At 48.1% G+C, this 22464-nt stretch overlaps 8 protein-coding genes across 8 annotated transcripts; 4 read left to right on the top strand and 4 right to left on the bottom strand.

Moving 5' to 3' along the window:
* Positions 1 to 626: 626 nt before the first annotated feature.
* FOBCDRAFT_207591 (uncharacterized protein) lies at positions 627 to 1163 on the top strand (the record flags this gene model as incomplete). The annotated part of the gene is made up of 1 exon (XM_031191642.2): positions 627 to 1163. One exon carries the CDS (start codon positions 627 to 629, stop codon positions 1161 to 1163), a length of 537 nt encoding a protein of 178 aa, XP_031032873.2.
* FOBCDRAFT_323786 (uncharacterized protein) lies at positions 1043 to 7737 on the bottom strand (the record flags this gene model as incomplete). Its single annotated transcript, XM_031191643.3, has 7 exons — positions 1043 to 1633; positions 1687 to 1919; positions 1996 to 2116; positions 2172 to 4391; positions 4448 to 7093; positions 7144 to 7541; positions 7619 to 7737. 7 exons carry the CDS (start codon positions 7735 to 7737, stop codon positions 1431 to 1433), a joined length of 5940 nt encoding a protein of 1979 aa, XP_031032874.2. The 3' UTR covers positions 1043 to 1430.
* A 661-nt stretch (positions 7738 to 8398) lies between these two features.
* On the top strand, positions 8399 to 8926 carry FOBCDRAFT_285611 (acyl-CoA N-acyltransferase; the record flags this gene model as incomplete). Its single annotated transcript, XM_031191644.3, has 1 exon — positions 8399 to 8926. The coding sequence occupies exon 1, from the start codon at positions 8411 to 8413 to the stop codon at positions 8924 to 8926; it is 516 nt and encodes a 171-aa protein (XP_031032875.2). The 5' UTR covers positions 8399 to 8410.
* Positions 8927 to 9141: 215 nt separating this feature from the next.
* FOBCDRAFT_10306 (uncharacterized protein) lies at positions 9142 to 10245 on the bottom strand. Its single transcript, XM_031191645.3, has 2 exons — positions 10006 to 10245; positions 9142 to 9948 (listed from the first exon to the last, which is right to left on the bottom strand). The coding sequence occupies exons 1-2, from the start codon at positions 10123 to 10125 to the stop codon at positions 9328 to 9330; spliced, it is 741 nt and encodes a 246-aa protein (XP_031032876.2). The 5' UTR covers positions 10126 to 10245; the 3' UTR covers positions 9142 to 9327.
* Positions 10246 to 10937: 692 nt separating this feature from the next.
* Positions 10938 to 13255, bottom strand: FOBCDRAFT_264944 (uncharacterized protein; the record flags this gene model as incomplete). The annotated part of the gene is made up of 5 exons (XM_031191646.3): positions 12921 to 13255; positions 12322 to 12861; positions 11950 to 12275; positions 11540 to 11896; positions 10938 to 11493 (listed from the first exon to the last, which is right to left on the bottom strand). The coding sequence occupies exons 1-5, from the start codon at positions 13089 to 13091 to the stop codon at positions 10938 to 10940; spliced, it is 1950 nt and encodes a 649-aa protein (XP_031032877.2). The 5' UTR covers positions 13092 to 13255.
* A 1558-nt stretch (positions 13256 to 14813) lies between these two features.
* Positions 14814 to 16604, top strand: FOBCDRAFT_264945 (uncharacterized protein). The gene is made up of 3 exons (XM_031191647.3): positions 14814 to 15169; positions 15221 to 15866; positions 15915 to 16604. Exons 1-3 carry the CDS (start codon positions 14923 to 14925, stop codon positions 16483 to 16485), a joined length of 1464 nt encoding a protein of 487 aa, XP_031032878.2. The 5' UTR covers positions 14814 to 14922; the 3' UTR covers positions 16486 to 16604.
* Positions 16605 to 18478, bottom strand: FOBCDRAFT_169633 (major facilitator superfamily domain-containing protein). Its single transcript, XM_031191648.3, has 6 exons — positions 18353 to 18478; positions 17499 to 18302; positions 17377 to 17448; positions 17232 to 17329; positions 17095 to 17179; positions 16605 to 17046 (listed from the first exon to the last, which is right to left on the bottom strand). The coding sequence occupies exons 1-6, from the start codon at positions 18404 to 18406 to the stop codon at positions 16723 to 16725; spliced, it is 1437 nt and encodes a 478-aa protein (XP_031032879.2). The 5' UTR covers positions 18407 to 18478; the 3' UTR covers positions 16605 to 16722.
* A 1851-nt stretch (positions 18479 to 20329) lies between these two features.
* Positions 20330 to 22445, top strand: FOBCDRAFT_280506 (major facilitator superfamily domain-containing protein; the record flags this gene model as incomplete). Its single annotated transcript, XM_059611583.1, has 11 exons — positions 20330 to 20627; positions 20682 to 20804; positions 20859 to 20868; positions 20942 to 21114; positions 21207 to 21434; positions 21482 to 21607; positions 21678 to 21793; positions 21854 to 21940; positions 21986 to 22102; positions 22148 to 22232; positions 22285 to 22445. 11 exons carry the CDS (start codon positions 20330 to 20332, stop codon positions 22443 to 22445), a joined length of 1524 nt encoding a protein of 507 aa, XP_059466033.1.
* Between the last annotated feature and the right edge of the window lie 19 nt (positions 22446 to 22464).

The raw sequence follows: 22464 nt of genomic DNA on the forward strand, positions 1-22464 counted from the left end.
TCATCGTCTTGGCAATCTAAGACCAAGGCGCGATGCTATCACACCTTCCGTATACTGTAGTGATCGCCAGTGACTTGTTGGAGAGGGTTTATTATATCTTGCTTTGCTCTTTATGATTACCAAGGATAGTTGCATTTCTTTTTTGATCATTGGGAGATAAGTACTTGACTGCTCAAGGACCTCAACCCCAAAGTTGATTTAGAATGGACAATAATGAAATAAGCTACTGTTTAGCTCATCAGGCTCGCAATTAGAGTTGTTTCACTCGAAATGCTCCGCTGGGCTGGGATTCGATCGCTTCAACACTCTAGCAACCCTCGTAGGGTTTCATCCCTAAAGTGGTCTGAGCAGCATCCTGCCCAATCGTAAGCTTCAGATATGTTTCGAACAGGACAATCGGATGAAGATACTCCGTATCATTTTACAAAAGTGGCCATGTGAGCCGATAGATGAAACCTCAAAATGATAAGGGTCAAGTTGATCGACGGGAATAATGCAGATTATGGAAGCTGATATAGTAGCGGTATGCTATAGACTGGGCTGTGAGTAGTATTTAGAGCCTTGAGCATCAACATGTCCAAGAGGCGTCCTCATCATTACGGTATTCATTCTCACGAACATTCGTCATGCGGTTTTCTACTATGTTCACTGCCCTCGTGGCATGCGCTTCCACCACTTCAGCCGCCATCAACTGGTCCCTAGAAAAGGTCTCCAACCCATCAGCCGACCAAGCCGATGCCTACAGCCGCATTGAGAATGCCATGCGCCTCGCAGCAGCGCGATACAACCGCTTGGGTAGAGCCACCAAGACCATTCGCGTCTCCTACGTTCCTGGCGTCCCTACAGCCGATGCCAACTTCAATGGCAGTCTCCGCTTCGGCTCCAACAGATCTTACATGAGCGAACGCACCGCTTTGCATGAGATCTCTCACACCCTTGGAATTGGCCAGACTGCGGCTTTTGATAGAAAGTGTGCTGCGAATGACTGGCGCACAGCGACTCCCCTGCTTCAATCTTGGGATGGTGCTGGCGTTCGTATCAACTGTGGCGGAGGACATATTTGGCCCTATGGTCTTAACTATGATAATGAGTGGAGTGAGACAAACGCCAATCGACATGTTCAGCTTGTCAATGCGATGATAGCTGATGGCCTTCAGGGCTGAAGTTGTCGTGATGATAAGGCCAATTGCCTGACCTCCTCGGCTGATGGGCTTTGATGGATACACATGAGACATGAATCTGTTTGCATTTAAAAATTCACTTCGAGAGAAATATATTACATTGAGCTTGCAATGATCACGTATGGTTCTGAAGAACACTTAAAGACCCCTTCTTGACAACACCTCTGTGGCCTGTGAGCCCTTTGATTACTGAAGGAATCTGGTGCCTTATCCGCGTGCCCCCACAACAAGTCAAGTCTGCTGAAGCGGTTACGTATTCCTTTCTGAGAACAGTCCATCGTAGGGTCCTTGAAAACAAAAAGGATGTACTTCAGTAGCTTGTAACGCAACGCGGATTCGCATCTCAGTCCCCTGGGTATTGGCGCCAAATCCTAGACATGGATAAAATTTGCCGGTCGAGAAGTCGTGATTTAATTTGCCGGTCAAGGAGTTGTGATTTTCAAAGGCGTCGCCTAGTTTTGAGTCAGAATTGCTTGCTCGGTCTTACTGCATGGAATAAACATACCAGAATCAAGGAGGACTCCATTCTTAGTGCGATATCCCTTACCGGTGTCTAAATTCATACCACAGCCTACAACATCGCCTACATCGAAAGTCTGGTCACTTTCTCGACTTGTATGCCATCCTTCCTCAACAAATAATCCCCCATCATCTCCATGATAGGCCCACGATCCTTTGTGCCAGCCAGGCAGCGATCTCTGAGGAACAAAAGACTGACAGAAGCCAAAGACACAGCGTCTTGATTCAAAACATTAGCACAGGCTGAATAAAAGAAGTATGAATAAAAGAAACGAGAGATACGGCAAGGACTTACGTTGTATTGCTGACACGAAGGACCTCTATTTCATAGTAAAAGCATTTCGAGTTGGGAGGAATGGCCTCTTGAGTGCGAAGATAGCAACCCATCCCCTCTGCGGTTGGCGGTACATTCATGTCTAATTGTCAATATGTATCAGTAACAAGCCATAGCACAATATAGAAACCACCAACCTAGGATGAAAGACAATGATGGCCTTTCTGCGTGACATGGTGATGCCATAAGTTCTGGTCCCTCGTAAACATTAATGAAAGTCGATGGTTCACGGTACTTATGTGTAGTGAGGTCTCTTGTGGAATTGTCTTTGCGAAGAAGCTCTTCGAGTTCCTTGTGATGGAACCTGGCAGCGACATCGGCGGGTGTCCAGTTGTCTTCGTCAAGTTCATGAACGTTCACTCCACTATGGCGAAGTGCTTCGATCCTCTCTTGTCGACCAGCTTCAGCCAGTTTATGAATAGGAAACCGCAATTTGTGTTTTGGATCAAGGACGGCGCGCTCCCATTCTTCCCAGAGTTCGACGCTATCGACCACACTAGCGTGTTTCTGAACAATTCGTTCCCAGCCACTCATGAAGAACACGGTAGGCTTCGTGTGATGGTGCAACAGCAATGTGGTCAGACAACTCGGATATGGTAGTTCAAAAGCGAACTCTAGAAGATTGAGACCGTCACACTTGGCTGCGCCCAATCCACGCATGATTCTGGGGTCATCGAGCAGCATTTCCAGAATTTCGTGGTTCTTGTTGACCATAACGAAATGAAGTGGCGTATAATTGCTGTATCTTGTTGCTTTTCTGTTAAGGTCTAGCTTGTCTTTAAGTTGGACTGACTTGCGAGCCTCGAGCAATAGCTTGACGACCTCGGTACTGTTTCCTTCGCACGCCCACGCTAGGGGTGACTTATCAAACCGCGAATCGCCTTGATTGATATCAAAGCCATCAACTTGTTGTTCAGCCATCTCGAGGACCGTTGAGATGAATCTTAGTGGCCCGCCATCCAGACATGCCCACATGAATGGCGTCAAATACTGTTTCTCAGTAATGATTTGAGGGTCAGCGCCGCTCTTTAGGAGAAAAATACTAGCATCTTCCTCGCCTTGCATAAGTGCTAAGAACAATGCTGTATGTCCCTTCTCATTCTGGTCCCTGATGCAGTCAGGTGACCTTTTCAAAAGCTTCCTGGCAACATCTTCTCTCCAGGTAAATGTTACACCACCAACCTGCAGCCGAAGCCCTACTGCATGATGTAGAGCATTGTTGCCTTCGTCATCCTTGATACCCGGATTAGCCCCTTTCTCAATAAGAATAGAAACTATTGAGCTCTTGGAGTTCTGACACGCAACATGTAGCGGCGTACGGCCCCGTTGATCCTCGACATCGACATTTTTCATGGCTGACACAAGCCACTTGACGATCTTCTCTCGATCCTCGTCATTGCAGCTTTTGCACTCAAGCACATAGTGCAATGGAGACTTTCCGTCCTTATCCACATCATTTGCAGCTTGCTTGTTCATGGATTGGACCATTTCCGCTTCGCCATGGAAGCAGGCAAACATCAATGGAGACTGATCTTTTGCCGCATTAATGCCTGCTTTTGCCCCAAGTTCCAGTAAACAACCGACGAGCCGCTTGTCCTTACGCTTGACTGCGAGGTGCAGCGGGGTCTCACCATTGTTGTTGCTGTTGTCGATCGTCAATTTGTGTTGGTCCTTCAGTGTTTCTATCGAGTCTTTGTCTAGGAACTTGATTGCGAGGTGCCAAATAGATTGGCCTTCATTGTCTTTCCGCTCGAAGGCTTTCGAGTGAACCTTGAGAAGCAGTTGCCCGACTGATCTTTGCACGTCGTTCTCGTCGTCAAGGTACGAGAAGAGCGATTTCCCATAAATATCGAGAGTATATGGGCTGAACTTGAGCTTGCCGTTGTAAATTAGCTCTTGACAGCACTCATACTCACCCTTCGCGACGGCGAGATGAACCGGATTCCGCTTCCAAGAATCTGTCGGCAGTTCGAATTCCTGTAAATGGCCAGTATTCGTAATGACCTCGATGCACTTTGGGTGACCTCCCTGCACAGAAAGGTGTAATGGGGTCATCCCATCTAATCCTTTCGTTTCTAGGCTTGATCGTGCATCCTGATCTGACAGGCTTGCTAACAGTCTCTGAAGAAAACCATGGTTTCCTGTCAAGCAAGCCACATGAATTGGGCTTCTGCCAAAATTGTCGAACCACCATGTCTGTGGGTGGCTCTGCCGTAGAAGGGCTTTGAGACAACCATCAAGGTGACTGTTACGCATGATGTGTTGCTGGCACTCCTCGACAAGGTTGAATTCCTTGCAAGAAGCAGCATAGTGCAGAGCTGTCCAGCCAAATATGTCTCGCTTCTTCCAATCCTTCTCTAAGTTCTAGTAAGTAAGAAAGCCCTCCGTGCCTCCGTGATACAGTGTCTCATACCTTGAAATGACCGCAGATCTATAGGGGCCATATTGGAAGCCTGGTCATGGAGAAACGTGAACCTGATTTGTTTCATCAAGCTTTCCTTCTCGTTGTCATACACGTGCGACCAGGGTTTCTTTATCTCCCCACAGCGGCTCTCAAGCTTACAGAGAAAGTCTTTTCGTCCTTGTAATTCGTAAAATACTGAGAGTTTCTTGACTGCGTCTGGGTAGAACTGAGAGATATGATCCAACAGCTTTTGAATGTCGCCAGAAGACTGTCGGCTAAGAGACTTGGAGTTCGCACTGGAGTCGTCCGGCTTGGGAGCGGAGGCTCTATCATCCACTACAGGCAAAGCCTTCCCATAAGCCATATTTTGATCATCGAGAGCCATAAGGTAGATATAGTCCAATGCGTGGACTACTGAAGCCAATGATAGGTAGTCGTCGAAACGGCATATAGAATCCTTTGCCATGAACTTTAGGAGAGCCAAGTAAGCTGGTGCGTCTTTTACCCATGAGCTTCGCCCACGCAGGCCAGGCAAGTCAAGTTTCAGTACAACGTCGTTGGGGAGAACATCTTTGAGGCTGAAGATGGGGATGAGGCACAAAAGTATGTCATCCAGTACTCCAAGACCCTCTTTCTCAGCATGAAGCGCGAATCTGGTCAGTTTAGTATGACTCAATTTTCGGCCTGTGCCAAGTTTGCTCGACTCCAAATCTAAGGGCTTAGGTGGTTGGATGCTGACAGATTCATGGATGTTTATGGAGCCTTGATCGAGGAAGTCTTTTGGTAGTTGATCCAGATCAACAACCGTCCATACGAAACCAGTGAAAAGGTGCTGGGCAGCAATGGTGGCTAGACCAGCCGTAGAGTGCTGTACGAGTAGCTTGTGAGTGTTTTCAGGCTGGAGTGGTCCCATAAAGCCAATAACCATCTTGATATCATCATGCCCTGGATCATCGCAATGATATGAAGCCTCGCAAGTTTGATGCCTGGAGCTAGTTGTTTCCTCCTCCATTTTCTTGGCCATGGTAATCTCGGTCACAGCCGGATTGCCCACCCACCACTTGATGTCTCGCTCCAAGACACCGCGTTGGTCACTAGGGCCAAGAATCCTGCAGTAGTCAACTCCCAGTGCTATACCAGCTTTGGATCTTTGCCAGTCAGTATGTTCTTTGTCCTTCGTTTTCGCCGCTTTAGTTGCATCCAGGTGGGCCATCCATAGTGACAAGATGGCTTCAACCTCGCCAACTTTGATCTTCCAGCCACTTGAGCCTTTCTTCGTGATTGCAAGTGTCACAACACATCGCTTATCTTTCGAGTCTTTCATAGGAACTTTCCATTCTATTAGATTCTTGTCGGACGCGACAGGCATGAACTCGTCCAGAAATCGTTCGATGGAACGAGCTAATGCCAGAGCTGGCTTGAATGCTTCCGTCTCCCATCGAACTAGATCTCCTAATCGCTTTCGAACAAGCATGATCCGCTGAGCCTCGTTAGATTGATCGGACTGGGAAAAAGTAGAATCCTCCTTAGTCAAGCTCGAGACACTCTGATTCAAACAGTTTCCAATACGAAATGAGTATATGCTCTGTAGTCGATGTTTTGCGGTATCAACTCTCCACGTCCAGTCTTTTTGAGGAGGCTTAAAAGGTGGGTTAGGAGGTCGTGGGCTTGAGAATTCGACGAGTTGAGTAGCGAGTAGGTCTAGCTCATACCGAGAAGGTGCATGGCAATAGTTCGGATCGTCTCCGAGCCTTCGGCGGACTAGGGCCCTGATTATAGCCATAGCGATAATGGCACCAAGCTGAGCAACAGCACAAGGCCATGGTAGTCCCCTGAGGCCAATGAACTGAATTGTGAAACCCGCACCACCAGCGAAGATCGCAGTTACTGCTAGAAAGTCTGACTCCAGTCTCCGGTCTTCGTCAGAATCGACTGGCGTTTTCGCTGTTGGGTGCTTGTTGGTTGTTTCGTCATCAATGGGGTCGATTTTGATTTGGTTAGATCCTTTGTTTCCCGTGTCGTTCATTCCCGAGAGAACATCTTCTCGTCGACTAGAAGTTGAGATAAACTGCTTATTTCGGGAAGAGATCACGTAGGAGTCGAAGTCCTGATCACTGACGCGCTGCGTCCGTTGTACCCAAAACAAATCCATGGATTGATCCCGGACTTCAGAGGGCTTCCTTGTCTCATTAGTGATGCCTGAGCTGGGCCTCCATTTGAACTCCTTTGTGCTTCGTTCAATAGCAACAGAGCATGAAAGCATACCAATGAAAAGAAGAACCGAGCCACCGATATAGCAGGGAAGTCCCCAAGGTTGAGACTCGTAGCCCTCAGCACGGTAAGGGACTACACCAGCTATAACAAGAAGGGATGCCTGCAGAATGACTGCAACAATGGCGGCCAAGTGGAGTTCAATGCTTCTCCGTCTTGGCGATATCTTCTCGGTTGCAATGTTCAGCTGTAGATTGGGGGATTTCAGGGAGTCCCAGTACTTGGGAAACCTGTCGTTCTTTTGCAATGGATTTGCCCTTTTGATCCTCGAGACAGAACGACTAAACCCGGTTTCTGCTTGCTCGACATCCTTTTTGCGAGTATCCGTACCTTTGAATGACTTCAACCAGTTTTGTGCCGCCAGGTCAAGTTCATCGGTATAGCCTAGCATCCGGTCAACACTTACGGGAGAAGCACATGCTTTCACGCCATACCTTCCTTGCACAAAATACCTTCTTGAGATGCGGATTTCAGAGTATGTATGCCGTATGATTGATTTTGCGCACCATTCTTCTTCTTCAGGAGTTCATCGGGGAAAACGATAAACTGAGCAATTTCGGGCTGCCCCATTGTTCGAACGATGCCTCTTCCATTGAACAACTCACCGACCTCGGCTGAAGTGGAAGACATGTACTCAATCTCCGCAGCCGCCTTGTTCTCACGAGCACGACCGATGAAGGCTTTGAGAAACTTGTGACCTTGGACCCGGATCGCACCAGCAATTGCCGTCATGATGCCCAACGGAACGCATGCAAAGATGACATGATCGTACCAGGTGAAGGTCTCACTTAGGAATTGTCGAGCAAACTGTTCACCGAATAGTGCGAGGACGCTGGATAGCTGGGTGAGCTCTCATTATCGAGCAGTTGGAAGAACGACCAAGCAGAATATCAAGTGTCGGTGACTTACGGGCCAAGGTCGGAAAAGACATTCATAAGAAAATCAGTATCATCATCATCGGCAAGTGCCTCTACGACCAGTAGGAGTAGCAGGGCAAATGAAAGACGGAGAGAGCTTTTAGTGCGCATCGTGGCGTGTTTCAGCAACACTGTAATCGCGAAATTGACACGAAAAACGAGAGACGCTAGAGATCGGGTTGATGGGAAATGAAGTAATCAAGGTTGCCTCGCTCTAAACTATCATTGAGCCGCATTGCACCACTACCCATGCCAGAATCCCTGTGCTGGTATGCAGTTGGCGACTGGAAATCGCCCAACATGAACATGCTTGCAGCGGTTGAAAAGCAGGCTCTGGGAATAGATTGTTGTCAGTGGCTGCTCATCCAGGCTGTCTCCTCTGTTGCTGACGGGCTGCTTATCCGTCCGGGGTTATTATTGGTGAAGGTGTAGAGCGTGATGCGTGAATTAATACCCACGAATAATTGCCTTGAAATACTGAAATGGTGGTCACATAACGGAAGATTTGCGTAGGGTAGCCTTGACGTGTGTCGACTGGACCATGATAAAGTTGAAGGAGCGGAAAAGCTGTCATCGCCATATGTCAAAAATGGTGTCATCGATTGATAAGAAAGGTCAGTTTAGCGAGATTAGATGGATGAAAATAAGCTTCTTTTTCGCGAGCATGATTAGTTTTAGATGTGGGGTCGGTCGCGCCATATTTTCATCATGAATTTTTATTTACTCAAGGCGATTTCTGGACTGTATCTGACGCATCCGATGACTTTATCACCGAAAATACGACATGTCTAATATCACCATTCAGCCAGCGACGCATGATGAGATCCCCACTGTCGTGGACTTCATAACAAAGGCCCGAGCGGACATGTTCCCGTTCCTCGACCAATCATCCAGTGATCAAATGGCCCAGAAAGAACTAGACATCTTCAAGGACAGATATCTTGACCATCCTCAAGGCGCGTTTTTAACAGCTTATTCCGATGGGCGCCTGATAGCGACAATCGGCTACGTTGCTTACGATGGTCGCTTCTCACATATCACTCTCGAACCTGAGAATGTTGTCGAGATACTGAGATTATACGTTGAGCCTGAATGGCGTCGCGCAGGGCTAGCTTCCAAACTGCTCGACACGATAGTCGAGACCGCCCGGAAATCTAGCGTCAAGCAGCTTTACCTGCATACGCACCCGTTCTTACCGAACGCGATCGACTTCTGGAGACGAAAAGGGTTCTCGATAATTACGGTGGATGAGGATCCAGTATGGCAAACGACGCATATGAAACGGTCGCTCCAGGACTAAAGTCACGGTAATGAGGTGTCCTCCGCGCATGGTATCTCGGATAATGCTGACCGCGTATCGTTGTTACCAGGTTCTTGTGTCAGACGTGGAGATCAAGACATCATTTAGCGGGGTTTAGTTCATGACCTGCATATGCAGGGAGAGCAAGTTCACCACGATCGGGGCTGAGTCGACGTACCGAAGACACTTCTCGAAACTTTCTGGACCTATTAGATATCAGCGCAGGCAAAATTATTGGATATTGTACAGTCTTCGGCTTGTCATAGAAAGTTCAACTGATGAGTGTCGCAGGGTATATGTATTCATGTCTAACGTGAAACGTCAATATTCTTCCGGCTCGTATCAATTACAAAAGATCATGTCTTGTTCTTCAACCCTTCCCAGCGTCAATAGCGGGGCACTTAGTATCGGGTACCACCGTAGCCCTGCTGGCCATATCCGCCCTGGCCTCCGTAGCTCTGGCCACCGCCGTAGCCCTGATCTCGGCCACCATAGCCGCCTCCGCCATATGAGCTAGAGCCTCCATAAGAACCGCCTCCATGTCCATGTCGAGAGGAGTTGTCATACTGAGACTTTCCATAGGCCAAGTCATCGTCCTTTCGTCGACGTCGCTCATCACCAGAGTCGGAGTCACTGCTACTAGTTGAGTCGCCGGTGAAAGCTCGAGGGCGTCCGTCGCGGTGATGCTTCCTGTTCTTCTCCTTCTTGTGCTTCTTGAACTTGTGCTCGAGGAAGTTTGCGCCAATGGCACCAGCAGCGGCACTGGCTAGACTGCCGAGAAGACCGCTACCAGCTGTGTGAGCGGCCCAGCCGGCTGCACCGCCTCCTGCAAGTGTAGCACCCAGTCCGCGCTCTCCGTCCGGACCTCCCGGGCCCCCCGGACCGCCGGGACCACCTGCGCCGTCGGGGTATTGGTTGGGTCCGCCGCCGTATTGTCCGCCTTGGTGTTGGCCGTACGATTGATCACGGTTGTCGTAGCTGGGCTGGTTGGAGCCGTAGTTGGATCCTTGAGAGTATTGTTGCTATTGAAGCTCTGTTAGTAACTGCAGCTGGAGCTCGGAGCTTGATAGATAGCTTACCTGCTGAGGATAGCCCTGTTGTTGTTGGCCATAGCCTTGTTGTTGTCCGTAACCACCACCTTGCTGTTGCTGCTGGCCGTATCCACCTCCACCACCACTGTAGTAATCTTGAGCTGACATGTTGTTTGTGTTGTTTATGTGTATTCGCGAAGTTGTACTGTAATTCTAGCTTTGAACAGTGATGTAAAGTGAGGGGTCAAGCTCTACTTAAGTAGACACTGTCGTCATCAAGCCATTCAGCTCCAACAAGGTTTATTGATCTTGGCTGATGTGATCTCGCTCTGGGCAAAGGTGGCGCAGTTGCCCGAACCAACATGTTTGCGGCGCGGGTCTCGGCACTCGTGGTCACTTGGCAGCCGGATGCATCGGCATGCTGTGGCTCGGCGTTCGGACATGCACCAAATGACCCCGGGGCTGAGCCACCTCGCATCGGAACCGCCGAATCATGTTTGTCATGATGAGCATATGCCTGTGGCTGGTGGTCTACTTGGCATTACCTTAGGGACGCGTAAGATGACCCTCAAGGCCAAGACACCAAAATCCACTCATAGCTTAGCGTTCAGCGCTGAGATCTACCATTATCAGAAGATGGGACTATAAATAACATAATGTCTCAGACGGAATGTGATGGCAGTTCAGTATAGTCGCCTAAATTGATAAGATCATCTGATACGGTATTCACGTGCTGCCACTGAGCCTCTAAGTGAAGCGATCACGAAACCTCGATATCCCGTGACCCCACCATATTATGTCGCCATCGAATACGAGGAGCCATACTAAGAATCATGCATGATTTTGATGGTCCTGAAATCGGTGGAATAGTATGGCTCAAAAGTGAAGATAATGGAAGAGTGATGCTAGTCTGATACAAGCATATGACGCAACCAGAGATCATTTCGCATCTGTTGGCAGGGCTTTTTCGTTTGATATGTTCACGACGATTGTCTGCTTTCTTCCATCGAGAGCATCGCCCACTTCTCAATCAAGGTGCCCAAATTCCATATCGAGCATTCTTGGTCGCTTCCATCAGATGCGAGGACTTCCTTGACCTCTCCTCGAGGAGGCAAGGCAAAACTCATTGGCAAGTCCTTCTCAACTGTTTCTTGAGTCCATCCTTCCAGATATTGCCGTGCAGGTTCCGGGATGGACTTGTCCATAGCCCAAACGAAAGCTTGAGTCGCTTGTAGGAGAACTCCACTGAGTCTAATGCTGCGAGAAGACAACTGTGCCATCCGACAACTTTTTGTAAAGAGATCTTGTGCCGCAGTTTCACCGAGTATGGGGACCAGTGTTTGCATTGATATGTACAGTTGATGTGCTACCATTAGGTTCGTAGGCCACTTCTTGATAAACGACGCGATGATGTCGGTGTCATGGCGACAGTGTTGGATGCGGAGGTCCTTGACTGTCGAGCTGTATGGGACACCAAACGGTATCTCGGCAGGCATATACTGAAGCAGTGTATATAGTATTAGGTTCTCGTCCATTCTGTAGTCTTATTAGTGAAGGAAATTTCAGAGAACTAGATCCTTACCTTAGGAAGCATGTTACTGGTGTTAAATTCCGCTCCAGGACCAGCTGGCGAGGTATGTCATGTTTCAGCTGTATAAGCCGAGAAAAGAATAGCCGTCTAGCATGAATATCCTCCTCACTTCCCCGTCTGACTCTCGAGGTCGTGAGATACTGCATGGTCTCGTAGAGAAGTTCGGAAAACGAGCATGCAGCTGCCAATACTCCTGGTGGTCGAGGAACAAGATCAGAGGAATCTTTCCAAGGCCTGTCAAGAACATCCAAATTCCCTTTATGAGTGAATGTAAGAATGGAGAGGAAGGGCTTAGGGATTTGAGGCGGGGGAATAATAGAGGGCTGGTTGTAGAAATAAGCTATCCGGCTAAACGCTCCCAGTCAATACAACGTCTTATGATTGGATTAGCTCGATCCCACCTCTCTAGTAAGAATATTCCCCAAAGCGTCTTGGATATCAGCATCATGTCGTGAGTCTGAGGTGGAACGTTGTTCTTTGCTGCCTTATACCTTGCTTCTAAGCGAAGCTGTTTAAGCATTTCATAGGCTGTGAGGCGATAGATCAGACCAGCTCTGTCTTTCCCCGTGGCTGTCATGGTAAGATATATCAGGAGTAGTCCTTGAACAGTTGGTATCGATGGTCGGCCTTGTTCGGACTCGAAATGGCTCTTGGCCTCAGCTAGGAAGCAGTCGGAGAGGTTTCGACCTGTCATCACACCGAATTGTTTCCCTCGTTCAACCATCAGCTACAGTTGCTTAGTGATGGCCCGAGAAAGTCAGCTTGCCACTTACACATCTCTTGGCGCAAATAGCATTCACCAGCAAAGGAGAGCACCATTTCATTTCTGTCTCATCGCCCGCTCTCATCTCATCCACAAAGGTGACCCTATCGAGCACAGGGAACATATAGGAGTTATCCCAAGTGAAGAAGTCCGTTATTAGCTCTGACACAATCCCATCTCCGGCAACTGCTGTCCATGGCTTGGCAGGAACTTGTATAACACTCGATTCGAATGCTTTCTGGTCGAAAAATGCCAGTCTGGGATCGGAATCCCGTGTATTTGTAGAAAGTTTCGGTAGAAGAACTTCGGCTTGTCTTACAGATTCGAGAACAGTAAGGGGCTGATCCGAACTTCTCAGTCGGTTGAAAATCTCCTGCGCCTCGCACTCTGGCTTCTTATTTATGGCGTCAAATAGTTCTCGATACTGTTGGTTTTCGACTAGCAAGATGTCGTACTTTTTCTGCAGGGCGACAGGAACCGATGGGGTTTCGTACGAGCATGCCTCGCTTTTGGAGAAGCAACGGCTACAAGTTGGTTTTCTACCATCGCACTACAGAAAAGCCTCATTAGCATTGCCTATGACTCGTCAAATGGAGATCAATTTCGTACTTTTGCTTTCTTTCGGCGACATCCTTCACAGGCCACGGCGACCAAGACCCTCTTTCTTAGTCTGTGCGGTGGTGATGAGGGCCCAGGCGAGTGGTCTTCCCCATAGATATATCCTGAGGTTTGCTGAGCGGGTAGGATCGGAACCAGTCTCCTGGTTTCTTGGGGATCCATTGCCAAAGACCCTTTCAGCTGGAGCGAATGATCAGATAATCTGGATGGGGCATAGTGAGACACATGGGGGTGAATAGGTGATCTGATAGAGAACAAAGGATAACTTTTGAGTTTGGTGGGCAGGAAAGGATTCAGCCCTGAACGCTAGATGGGATTAATGAGCCCACTGTGTCGGTATTAAAGTCAATAACAGTGATGTCGTAGACTGTTTTTGGCTAGTATGCCAATCAAGCCCGGCGGAGTTCTCCCGGTAATTGTATTGGTTAGAAGCAGGTTTGACAGGTAATTAAACGTCATTCTGACGTCAGGCCGCAGGGTGAAGAAAAGAATCATGCACTTTTGTGTTTCTTTGTATGATTCTGCCACCAAGTGAACTCTCGGTTTTTCTTCAGCATATGCTTCTAATTTCACTAATCAGAGATCAAAAACGAGACTATCACATCTCACTACTTCCTCATCCTAGTCAATATGTGCCGGGAGGGTGCTAAATAGTTAATATTAATGCCGCTCGTTTAACCCACTTGAGAATGTCACCATCCTCGGTGAGCCAGAGACACTCCGCCCTTTTTACATCATGAGTCCTCTGATCTACAGACCTCGGATGGAATTAATCTCTTGATGGTATGAAATGACCCTTCAGATGACCTTGTTTCTTTATGATGTTCATCACGCGAGCACGTCCCGCCCTGGCTTGGTTGTCAGGCCACGTAATAAGCCAACACAGCTGCCGAATCGATACAGCGCATTCAATGAGTGGACAAGTCGATGGCGTCACTTAAGGAAGGCGCCTGTGAATTTTTTTTTTTCGAGTCTTCGAGAATGTTATATCCAGCCCTCACCGGTTGGTCATGGTCTCCACTGCCAACCTACCAGGAAGACAGCCTTCGGACTTGATAAGTAAGACGGCCTATTTGACGCCTGAGTCACGGGAAGTGAGTTGAAAAGTAGAACTGATCTTTAGTATTTGGGAGTTTCGGGTGAGTACACATGATGCTGGAAAAGCTCCTGAAATTAGTGCGCGTCATCAACAATCCTGACATTATCCCCGGTGTGATAGCCCTGAACGACACAATTCCCGTCCCTTTAATGTTGTTCTACGCTAAGGTCCTCCTTTCAGGGATGGAGCGGCTGGATAGATCGATCTTTTGGTTGTCATCGACACAACGAGATCCGTCTGCCTTGGGCATCCGGCTTTCCAAGATTGGCAGGTCAACTTTTACACCGCCAGGAAGCGCATTAACATATTTCCTCAGAAACTCTTTTTGCATCGCATAAGCTGTGTTACCTCGTATAGCGGCATAATAGTAGGTTCGCGCCCTGAAGCGTAGCACCACAAATTCTCACTACAAACAGAAGTTTTCTCATTCTCTCAGAGGGAAATGACCAGGGTACGGTATCAGAGTCTGTTGTTGGGTTTCAGAAAGGTTGGTCATAAGGCTATGGGGAGGGTATTAGAGCTTTAAGCGATGTGCCGTACAACGGTTTCAGAAGTAACTCGTCACAAGGCTGAGATCAAGATGACTTCAATCAGATGCAATCCTGTTGATCTTGTCGTGTTATTTTTGCACCATGTGGTATACCACATTCGACAAACTGGGCTAGATCAAGCGGTTGCCGACAAGGATAACTAATGACTCAGCACATTGATCGGAGAAATTAGGGGCTATCTCGCTATGTTTCAGCCCACGAAAAGTGTCTTCCAATTAATTGACAGTTTACGGGGTTGCAAAAGCCTCTTGTTACATCTGATCACCTGTCGAAAAGGGGGTCTCCAACGCGTACTGACATTTTGACTTTGACACATTTCTTAGCACCAACAAACAGCGTTAATATGGCTGCTAAGCTGTTCTTGGTGTTTCTTGGATTAGGCATGTTCTTTGTGGCTCTCGGCCTCTATCTTCGGCGCATTAACCGTCTCTTGAAAGAGACGCCTCCTCAGGTTGGACAACTTAGAGGCAAGCCTTGGACGCCAGAACTACTGAGACATACCTACGAAGTTCTTGAGAAGTCTCCAATTAACTTTGATGGGCGTTTACCTCCAAAGCTCAACAGACGATACATTGTCACCGGAGGCAACGGTAGGTTCTCTCCGTCCATGAAGTGTTAGTTAGTACTGATGTATGTGCCAGGGCTCGTAGGCGGATACATAGTTCTCCAGTTGTTGGCTCGTGGGACACTGCCTAGGTGTATTCGAATTGTTGATGTTCGACAGACTGAGCGAGGTGATCTTCGGGAAGGTCTAGCTGCCCAAGTGGACTATGTGCAGACAGACATTACCTCCAAGGCTGCTGTTAGCGATGCTTTCTCTAAGCCGTGGGATCCGAAAATAGCATCTTTACCACTCACTGTCTTCCATACAGCTGCTGTCATCATACCTGGAGCCAGGTCCAAGTATCTCTACAAGTTTACTGAATCTGTCAATGTACAAGGAACCAAGAATGTCTTGGCTGCTTCTCGTGCAGTCGGCGCCGATATCTTCAGCTCAACATCATCAGCTTCAATATCCATCCGACCCGTCGAAGCCTTTGTAGCACCATGGGCAGAGCCGAAGCACTATTGGCAGGTCATGGATACACAGGACTTCGATAAGCCATTACGAGAACATGAGGAATACTTTGCCAACTACGCTGTTTCGAAGGCCATCGCAGAACGCCTCGTATGTGCTGAGAATGAACCCTCTTTTCGTACAGGATGTATTCGACCTGGGAACGGTATCTACGGACATCCCTCCGATAATCCCATCGGAAATCTTCTGGCTAGGGATGTCAATCAAACGTAAGTCTCGTCTAATATCATCTCTGGTCATTCCTAATGCTCTTATAGCTGGGTCCCGCATATCGTACAGAATTTCGTTCATGGCGCTAACGTAGCTGTCGCGCATTTATATCATGAAGCTGCACTAGCGAAAGAAAATTGCACCCAAGCTGGTAAGCCGTTCGTGGTCACAGATGTTGGTCCACCAATCACTTTCGGAGACGTTTATACTGCCGTGGAAGTCTTATCTATTCACCCCTTTCGAAATGTTATCGTGCCGCCTTTGATCATCCCTTTGATGACCCATATCGTCGAATGGTTCATCCTACTTCCTCATCGCCTCCCATTCCTCAAAGGAATACTCCCAGAGGTCAAAGGTGATCTCAGAACAGTTCAGCCCGGGCTCATCACAATATGCACTCATTTGGTAGCATCTGATACTGAGGCTAGGCAGCCTATCTCTGAGGGCGGACTAGGGTACAAGGGACTTTTCACGACATTGGAAGGGGTTGTCTCGGTCATCATGGACTGGAACCGAGAACATGCAGGCGAGCAGACCAGAGAAGGAAAGAAGATCTATCAAGGTTCGTTGCGACTGGCCGAGATGTTGGAAGAGGCTGGATCGTCTGTTCCTCTCTAGGACGACTCCCTTCTGTGGAGAGTAAGTTGTCCCAGCATGACCTCAGCTGATTAAATAAATTCTCAAGCTCTGTATAAAGCAATAGTATTATCAAGAGGAATCCCGCTCAGATTATAAAGGCTGTATAATGTGCAATTGCTATATATCAAATCATGAAAATAGAAGTCGTAAACCTTACAGCTCCATCCGTCTTGATCTTCTCATCCGCCAACACTTAGTTCTCATTCTACTGCTTCATCAGTACTTGAAGCGAGGCTGGTCAGTACCAGCAGCCCGTCTGTTTCTCCAGACATAGTACCCATGCATGGCGATGCAGCCAACGCTCACGAACAACAGTAGACCGGCATTTACCCAGTGCCCGGTGGGATAGCCCTTCTTGGCTTCACTTGCCTTGTAGATCCAGACACCAACAATTTGACCAGGAGCTCCCATGGAAATGTTGAGCGCAATAGCCAAGCCGATGGCCGCCGTGGAGTGAAGGTTGGACGACAGCCAGCCCAGGAGAGGTGGGATACAGGCGAAGGATCCGCACGCCGCCACGATCAGACAACCATAACGAGGCTATAAAGTTAGTGATTTGCATAGGATCAGAGTTTCAGACAAACGTACACTATAAGAATCGGCAGGAAGAGTTGCAGAGGCAATGAAGCCGACAGCACCTATCAAGGAGAATATAGCAGAGTGAAGAGCACGGCTAATGTAAAATTAGAGAACGTTGACGTTGGCGACATTGAATCATTACTCACGCATTGTGTCGGTCTGCTGACCATGAAACAAGCAGTGTAACGACGTAGGCAGCTGCGTAGGGAGGCACGGTCATCAACTGAGCTCTAAGATCCGCAAACTATATGCTGTTAGCTGATGTCAATCTCCAATATTCCTGTTACATACACCGAGGCCGGCTGTGATTGAAGGCGTGAAGAGCGACAGACTGGAGAATGGGGCTGAAATGCCGAAGTAGATCTTGACGCGGTTAGCAAAGGGCCTTACTGTCAGAGAAGAGCAATACGCACCAGGTAATGGCACCAGAGGCGCCATTCTAGCAAAGTTGACTTGGCATCCTCCCATGTCATGGATTTGCTGTCACCATGTGATCCCTGCTCAGAAAGTCTATATGCTGCAATGTCCTTTTCTTCTGCAGAGAGCCAGCTGGCTGACTCGGGGAAATCTGGGAGTCCGAACCAGACGAAAGCTGACGAGATCACGGAAGGGATACCCTCGAGGATGAAGAGCCATCGCCAGCCGGAAAGCCCATGTACCTGGTTCATATGGCCAACTCCATAAGCGATGGCGCCGCCAAAAGCTCCGGCCAGAGTAGCAGATGCCAAGATAGTTGCAACTCGAACTGAGCGCTCTTCAGGCTTGTACCAGAACGTCAGATAGTATACTAGACCAGGGAACAAGCCGGCCTCAAAGACACCCAGAAGAAATCGCAGAACCGTGACAACAGCATAACTGTGAGCTGCACCAAGACAGATCGTGATAGTGCCCCATGCAAACATGAGGAACGCAATCCATCTGCTCGGCTTCATCTTCTTGAGGAAGTAGTTGGACGGAACTTCGAAGAGAGCATATGCGATGAGGAATACCATGAGTGCAATGGTAAAGTCATAGTTGGTCATGTTTGTTTCCGTGAGAAGATCATGACCGGTCGTATGGTTGAGAACCTTGGCGTTACCAATGTTGGAACGGTCTAGATAGCAGAGCAAGTAGATACCCGCAGCCAAGGGAATAATGCGAACATCTTGCTTGCGCACCAGCTTATTCTCAAGAGCTGGATCAATTGCCGTGGTGCTCTCTAGCCGAGAATCGGAGTTCTGCTTAGGGATTCAGTTGGGGGCCTTGTTGGAGAAGGCGGGAGACGTACCTTTTCATCACCAGCCATCTCGGGATTGCTATCAAAGTCGTTTCGCGCCGCCATCTTAATGAAGCCGCCTCAAATCTTGAGGATATCCCTTTGCAAAAGTCAGTGAAAACTCTGGCAAAGGAGGAGAAGGGCCAAGAAATAGAAAAAATTAAGCGAGGCGAGAGGACCGTTGCATCTCATCTCGCGGTGACCAGCCGGAGGTAGCTATCCCCGCATAAACCATGCCCACTTGGTTCCAATTACATACAAGATCTGCATCGTATTCGCGGGGTTGAGGATCTCGGTTTCGGTGGCCGACGCCGAACCCCATGTTTCACGGCGCCGAAAGGTCTGAGCTTTGTACGGATAACCGGCAAAGAATAGATCGATTAACTTGAAGATATCGTCTGGGGAGAAGCTTAGATAGTGAATTGTTCAAGGCTAAATATTGGTTGTCCAATCGGTGCGGAGTAGGTTCAGCCCCCCCCCAATGCCAAGAGTGACCATTGATATTCCCGTTGATTACCGCCATTGCCAAGCCTCGGCGTATTCAGTCTCAAGAAAGGCTTGGATCAATTCGATACATGACTCCGTCTTTGCTCTTGTCCATGTTTGCCTTGGACTTGGACTGCCTCACAGGTGCAGGTATTAGGCGAGGTAAGAAGGCTTAGGGTCTACAGTTATCCCATAGATAAGTTTAGGATAGACGTGGCAAGCTTAGTATATACTTAGTAGGCCTTTAGACTAGTTACTTTTGGTACCCTTGTGAAATGTCAGAAGTTTTTTTTTGCTCCCTGGAAAGGCAGCAAGGCTAGGCCGTCGTAATCGGATCCGTTGGTGGGCACGCCCAAGGTCTCAAATCTGAAAGCTGCCTGTGGTCTGTTGTTCCTCTATTGGGGCGATTCCTAAGTTCTAATCGTTCCACTATGTTGCTAGGAAGGGAGCTTCCCACATTTGAACACCGGGGCTAATTCCTTCGGCGCAGCATCGTCAACAGCTTAGAAGACTAGCGGAGTTTGGTAGCGTCATGTCTATCAGTGATAGGATAAGCCAATTCCAGAATCTCAAAGTTCACGAGATCTTCAAAGATGTTTCGTCAATTCTGCCTTTGCCATTAGTGGCAGACAAGATCCTATCGTAAGACCATAGGTACTTCTTATCGCGATGCCGATCACTTGCACACCCTGGGCCTCATAAGTGTTCTGAATTTATTGTAATGTAGGTATGTATATATAATGTATACTAACCACTTCATATGTCGACAGAAACCTCAATGGTTCTGTTGAATCTGGGCTGGGAGGATTCAAGTAGTGACATCGAGAAGTAAGAGGTAGCAGACACGGCGTTACCATTGGAGCCCTCCTATGATAACAAGTAAAGTAGAAAAGCATTTTGTGGGATGATATGATCAAGACATTTCCATTTGGGCTAATGCAGTGACTCAGAGGGCTCAAAAGATCATATGGTTACTCGTTCTGATGCATCGTGCAGCATATCGCCGCGACGATGATGGAACTCTGTATTATGCCGATAAGACTCCACCAGCACCCATAAAAAGGTTGTAAAACACAGAATTTAGTTTCTAGGACCTTGGCAGCTTCTTTAAACGTGATTCTAGCAATCATAGGTCCTTGGGCTATCTGCGAACATTTGTCTCTCCCAGACTCCGCCAGACGAATATCCTTCCATACAACGAACCAATAGCCGTCACATACATATACAGCTATTAGCAAGCAATACATACAAAATATTATGTGCTTTCTTGCTTCATCAGCAACCGCGACACTCTAGCGTGGGTATCTAGAAAGGGCCAATTACGTGGTGCGTAGGTTGACTGACGCGATCGGAGGGAACGATTAGCACATATATTTGGTCACATGGATCAGCATAACCCCGAAACATGGGAATATTGGTATATCTTCCTTCGCCAAAACTATGCAAATGAGGCTTATAGAACTCCTGTAATTATCTTGCATTTTCGTCATTTCATATCACGCCATGACGACACTGAGAAATCCAGGCTCGCAAGGCTACGTGCCCCTGGCCGACGCTTCACCCGAGAGCACTGAGGAGCATGTAGTTTTTGAGCCAGTCAAAACATGGAAAGGATACATATGGGATACCTGGGAGCTACCACAGGATCAGAGGCGTTTACTCTTCAAGGTCGATGCCTTCATCCTGACCTTCGCATCAATAGGATATTTCCTCAAGAACATCGACCAGACCAACATCAATAACGCGTTTCTAAGCGGCATGCAGGAGGACCTGGAGATGTTTGGAAATCAGCTTGTGACTAGTGAGTTCGCAAGTGGCACTTCTTCTTGGTATCATTTCTCACATTAAAACCAAGCCACTTCGATATGGACATTTGGCTATGTCATCGGACAGATACCATCGAATCTACTACTGACTCGAGTTTCACCACGATGGGTTATTCCATCGCTTGAAGTGGGATGGGGTATAGCAACCATCTGTACATCAGCAGTTCAATCATACAGAAGTCTTTATGTACTACGATTCTTTGTAGGCTTCTTCGAGTATGTAGCGTCCTCTCTCCAGCCCCTCGCGGTACCTTTCTGTCGCGCCCTTTGAGTCTAACATCAATACTAGGTCAGGCTTCTATCCCGGAATTCATTATATGCTCGGTTCCTGGTATACGCCGAGAGAGATTGGAAAGCGGGCCATGCTATTCTGGCTGGCTGGATCGGTTGGTTCCATGTTCAGTGGCTTTCTTCAAGGAGCTGCATATACAAATCTCAATGGCGTTCACGGACGTGCAGGCTGTAAGTAATCGGTTCCAAAGATCTCAGCCACTCGCTATGCGAGAGGTTTGATCCTGTGATCTGGGAATATCTGACGCTAAGCCTTCCTCTAGGGCGTTGGTTGTTCATCATCGACGGCCTCATTACCATCCCACTGGCGATTGCCGGATACTTCTTCTTTCCGAATCTACCGCAAGATGGCGAGAGAACTTGGTGGACAACTGAAGAGGAACATATTCTGTCAGTCAAAAGGATGCAGGCAATTGGCCGCGCAGGCAAGCAGCCTTGGACAAAAGACAGGGTCAAGAAGGTTTTGTCTAGCTGGCACACTTACCATCTTCGTATGTTGTTCCTCGAGTGCCTCTAAAGCCTCTAAGCTGACCAATAGCGTTGCTGTACATTCTTTGGAACAATGGCAACCCGCAGGCCGCTATGGGTTACTGGTTGAAAAGCTTCAACGGCCAGCCTCCTCCGGTCCCCGGGACCTCGTTCACTGTTCCTGAGATCAACAACTGTAAGTCATTCCTCTAGCCATGCAATTACCATTATTCTTCATGACTTGTAACTAATTCGTGCGTCATCAGTACCTATCCCAAGCACAGCAATATTCCTTGTCATGGCCCTCACCTGGGGCTGGTTGTCAGACGGGCCTCTACAGGGAGCTCGTTGGCCCTTCATATATGCTGGAGCAATACTTATCGTAGGTTTACGGTGATTCCTGTGCTCGAACATATCTATCTGACGCCTGCAACTCCAATAGATCATCTTCAACATCCTCCTGTTGAATATGCCACTCTACTCCAATGTAGACGGAAGAAAGGTTGTCTACTGGCTCAGCAACATTGGCGTACGTTTCACTCCTTTCCTATTACTCCATCTAACACAAACTCAGCACGGTGCCGGTCCTCTGATCCTCAGCTGGATTAATGAGATATGTTCTGCCGATACGGAAAAGCGAGCCCTTATCGTAGCTGTAGCCAACGATTTAGCATATGTTCTACAGGCTGTCGTAAGTTAGTCGCTTACCTCTCTCTTGCTTTGACTAATCCTTCAGGTGCCCATGTTTATGTGGAAAACAACAGATTTTCCCGCTGCGAGGAAGGGATACACGTACTCCACCATTTTGCAAGTACTGCTGAGTGAGTGGCCCCTCCCCTCCATATTCTCACGCATACTAACTTACGTGTTCAGTTTTGGAGACTGCTTTTATTCAGCTGTTATTGTGGTGTGATAGGCGTAGGCCCGTGAGGTCTCGTGGTGCCGAGTCGCCGCCTCCGCTCATATACTCGGATGAGGAGGAGGGTGAAGAGGGCAACAAGCCTGGAGAGCCTCACTATTCTCATACTGATTAGACAATGATAGACCACACTG

Source organism: Fusarium oxysporum, chromosome X (genome assembly GCF_013085055.1).
Source record: "Fusarium oxysporum Fo47 chromosome X, complete sequence".
Classification (NCBI taxonomy): Eukaryota; Fungi; Ascomycota; class Sordariomycetes; order Hypocreales; family Nectriaceae; genus Fusarium; species Fusarium oxysporum.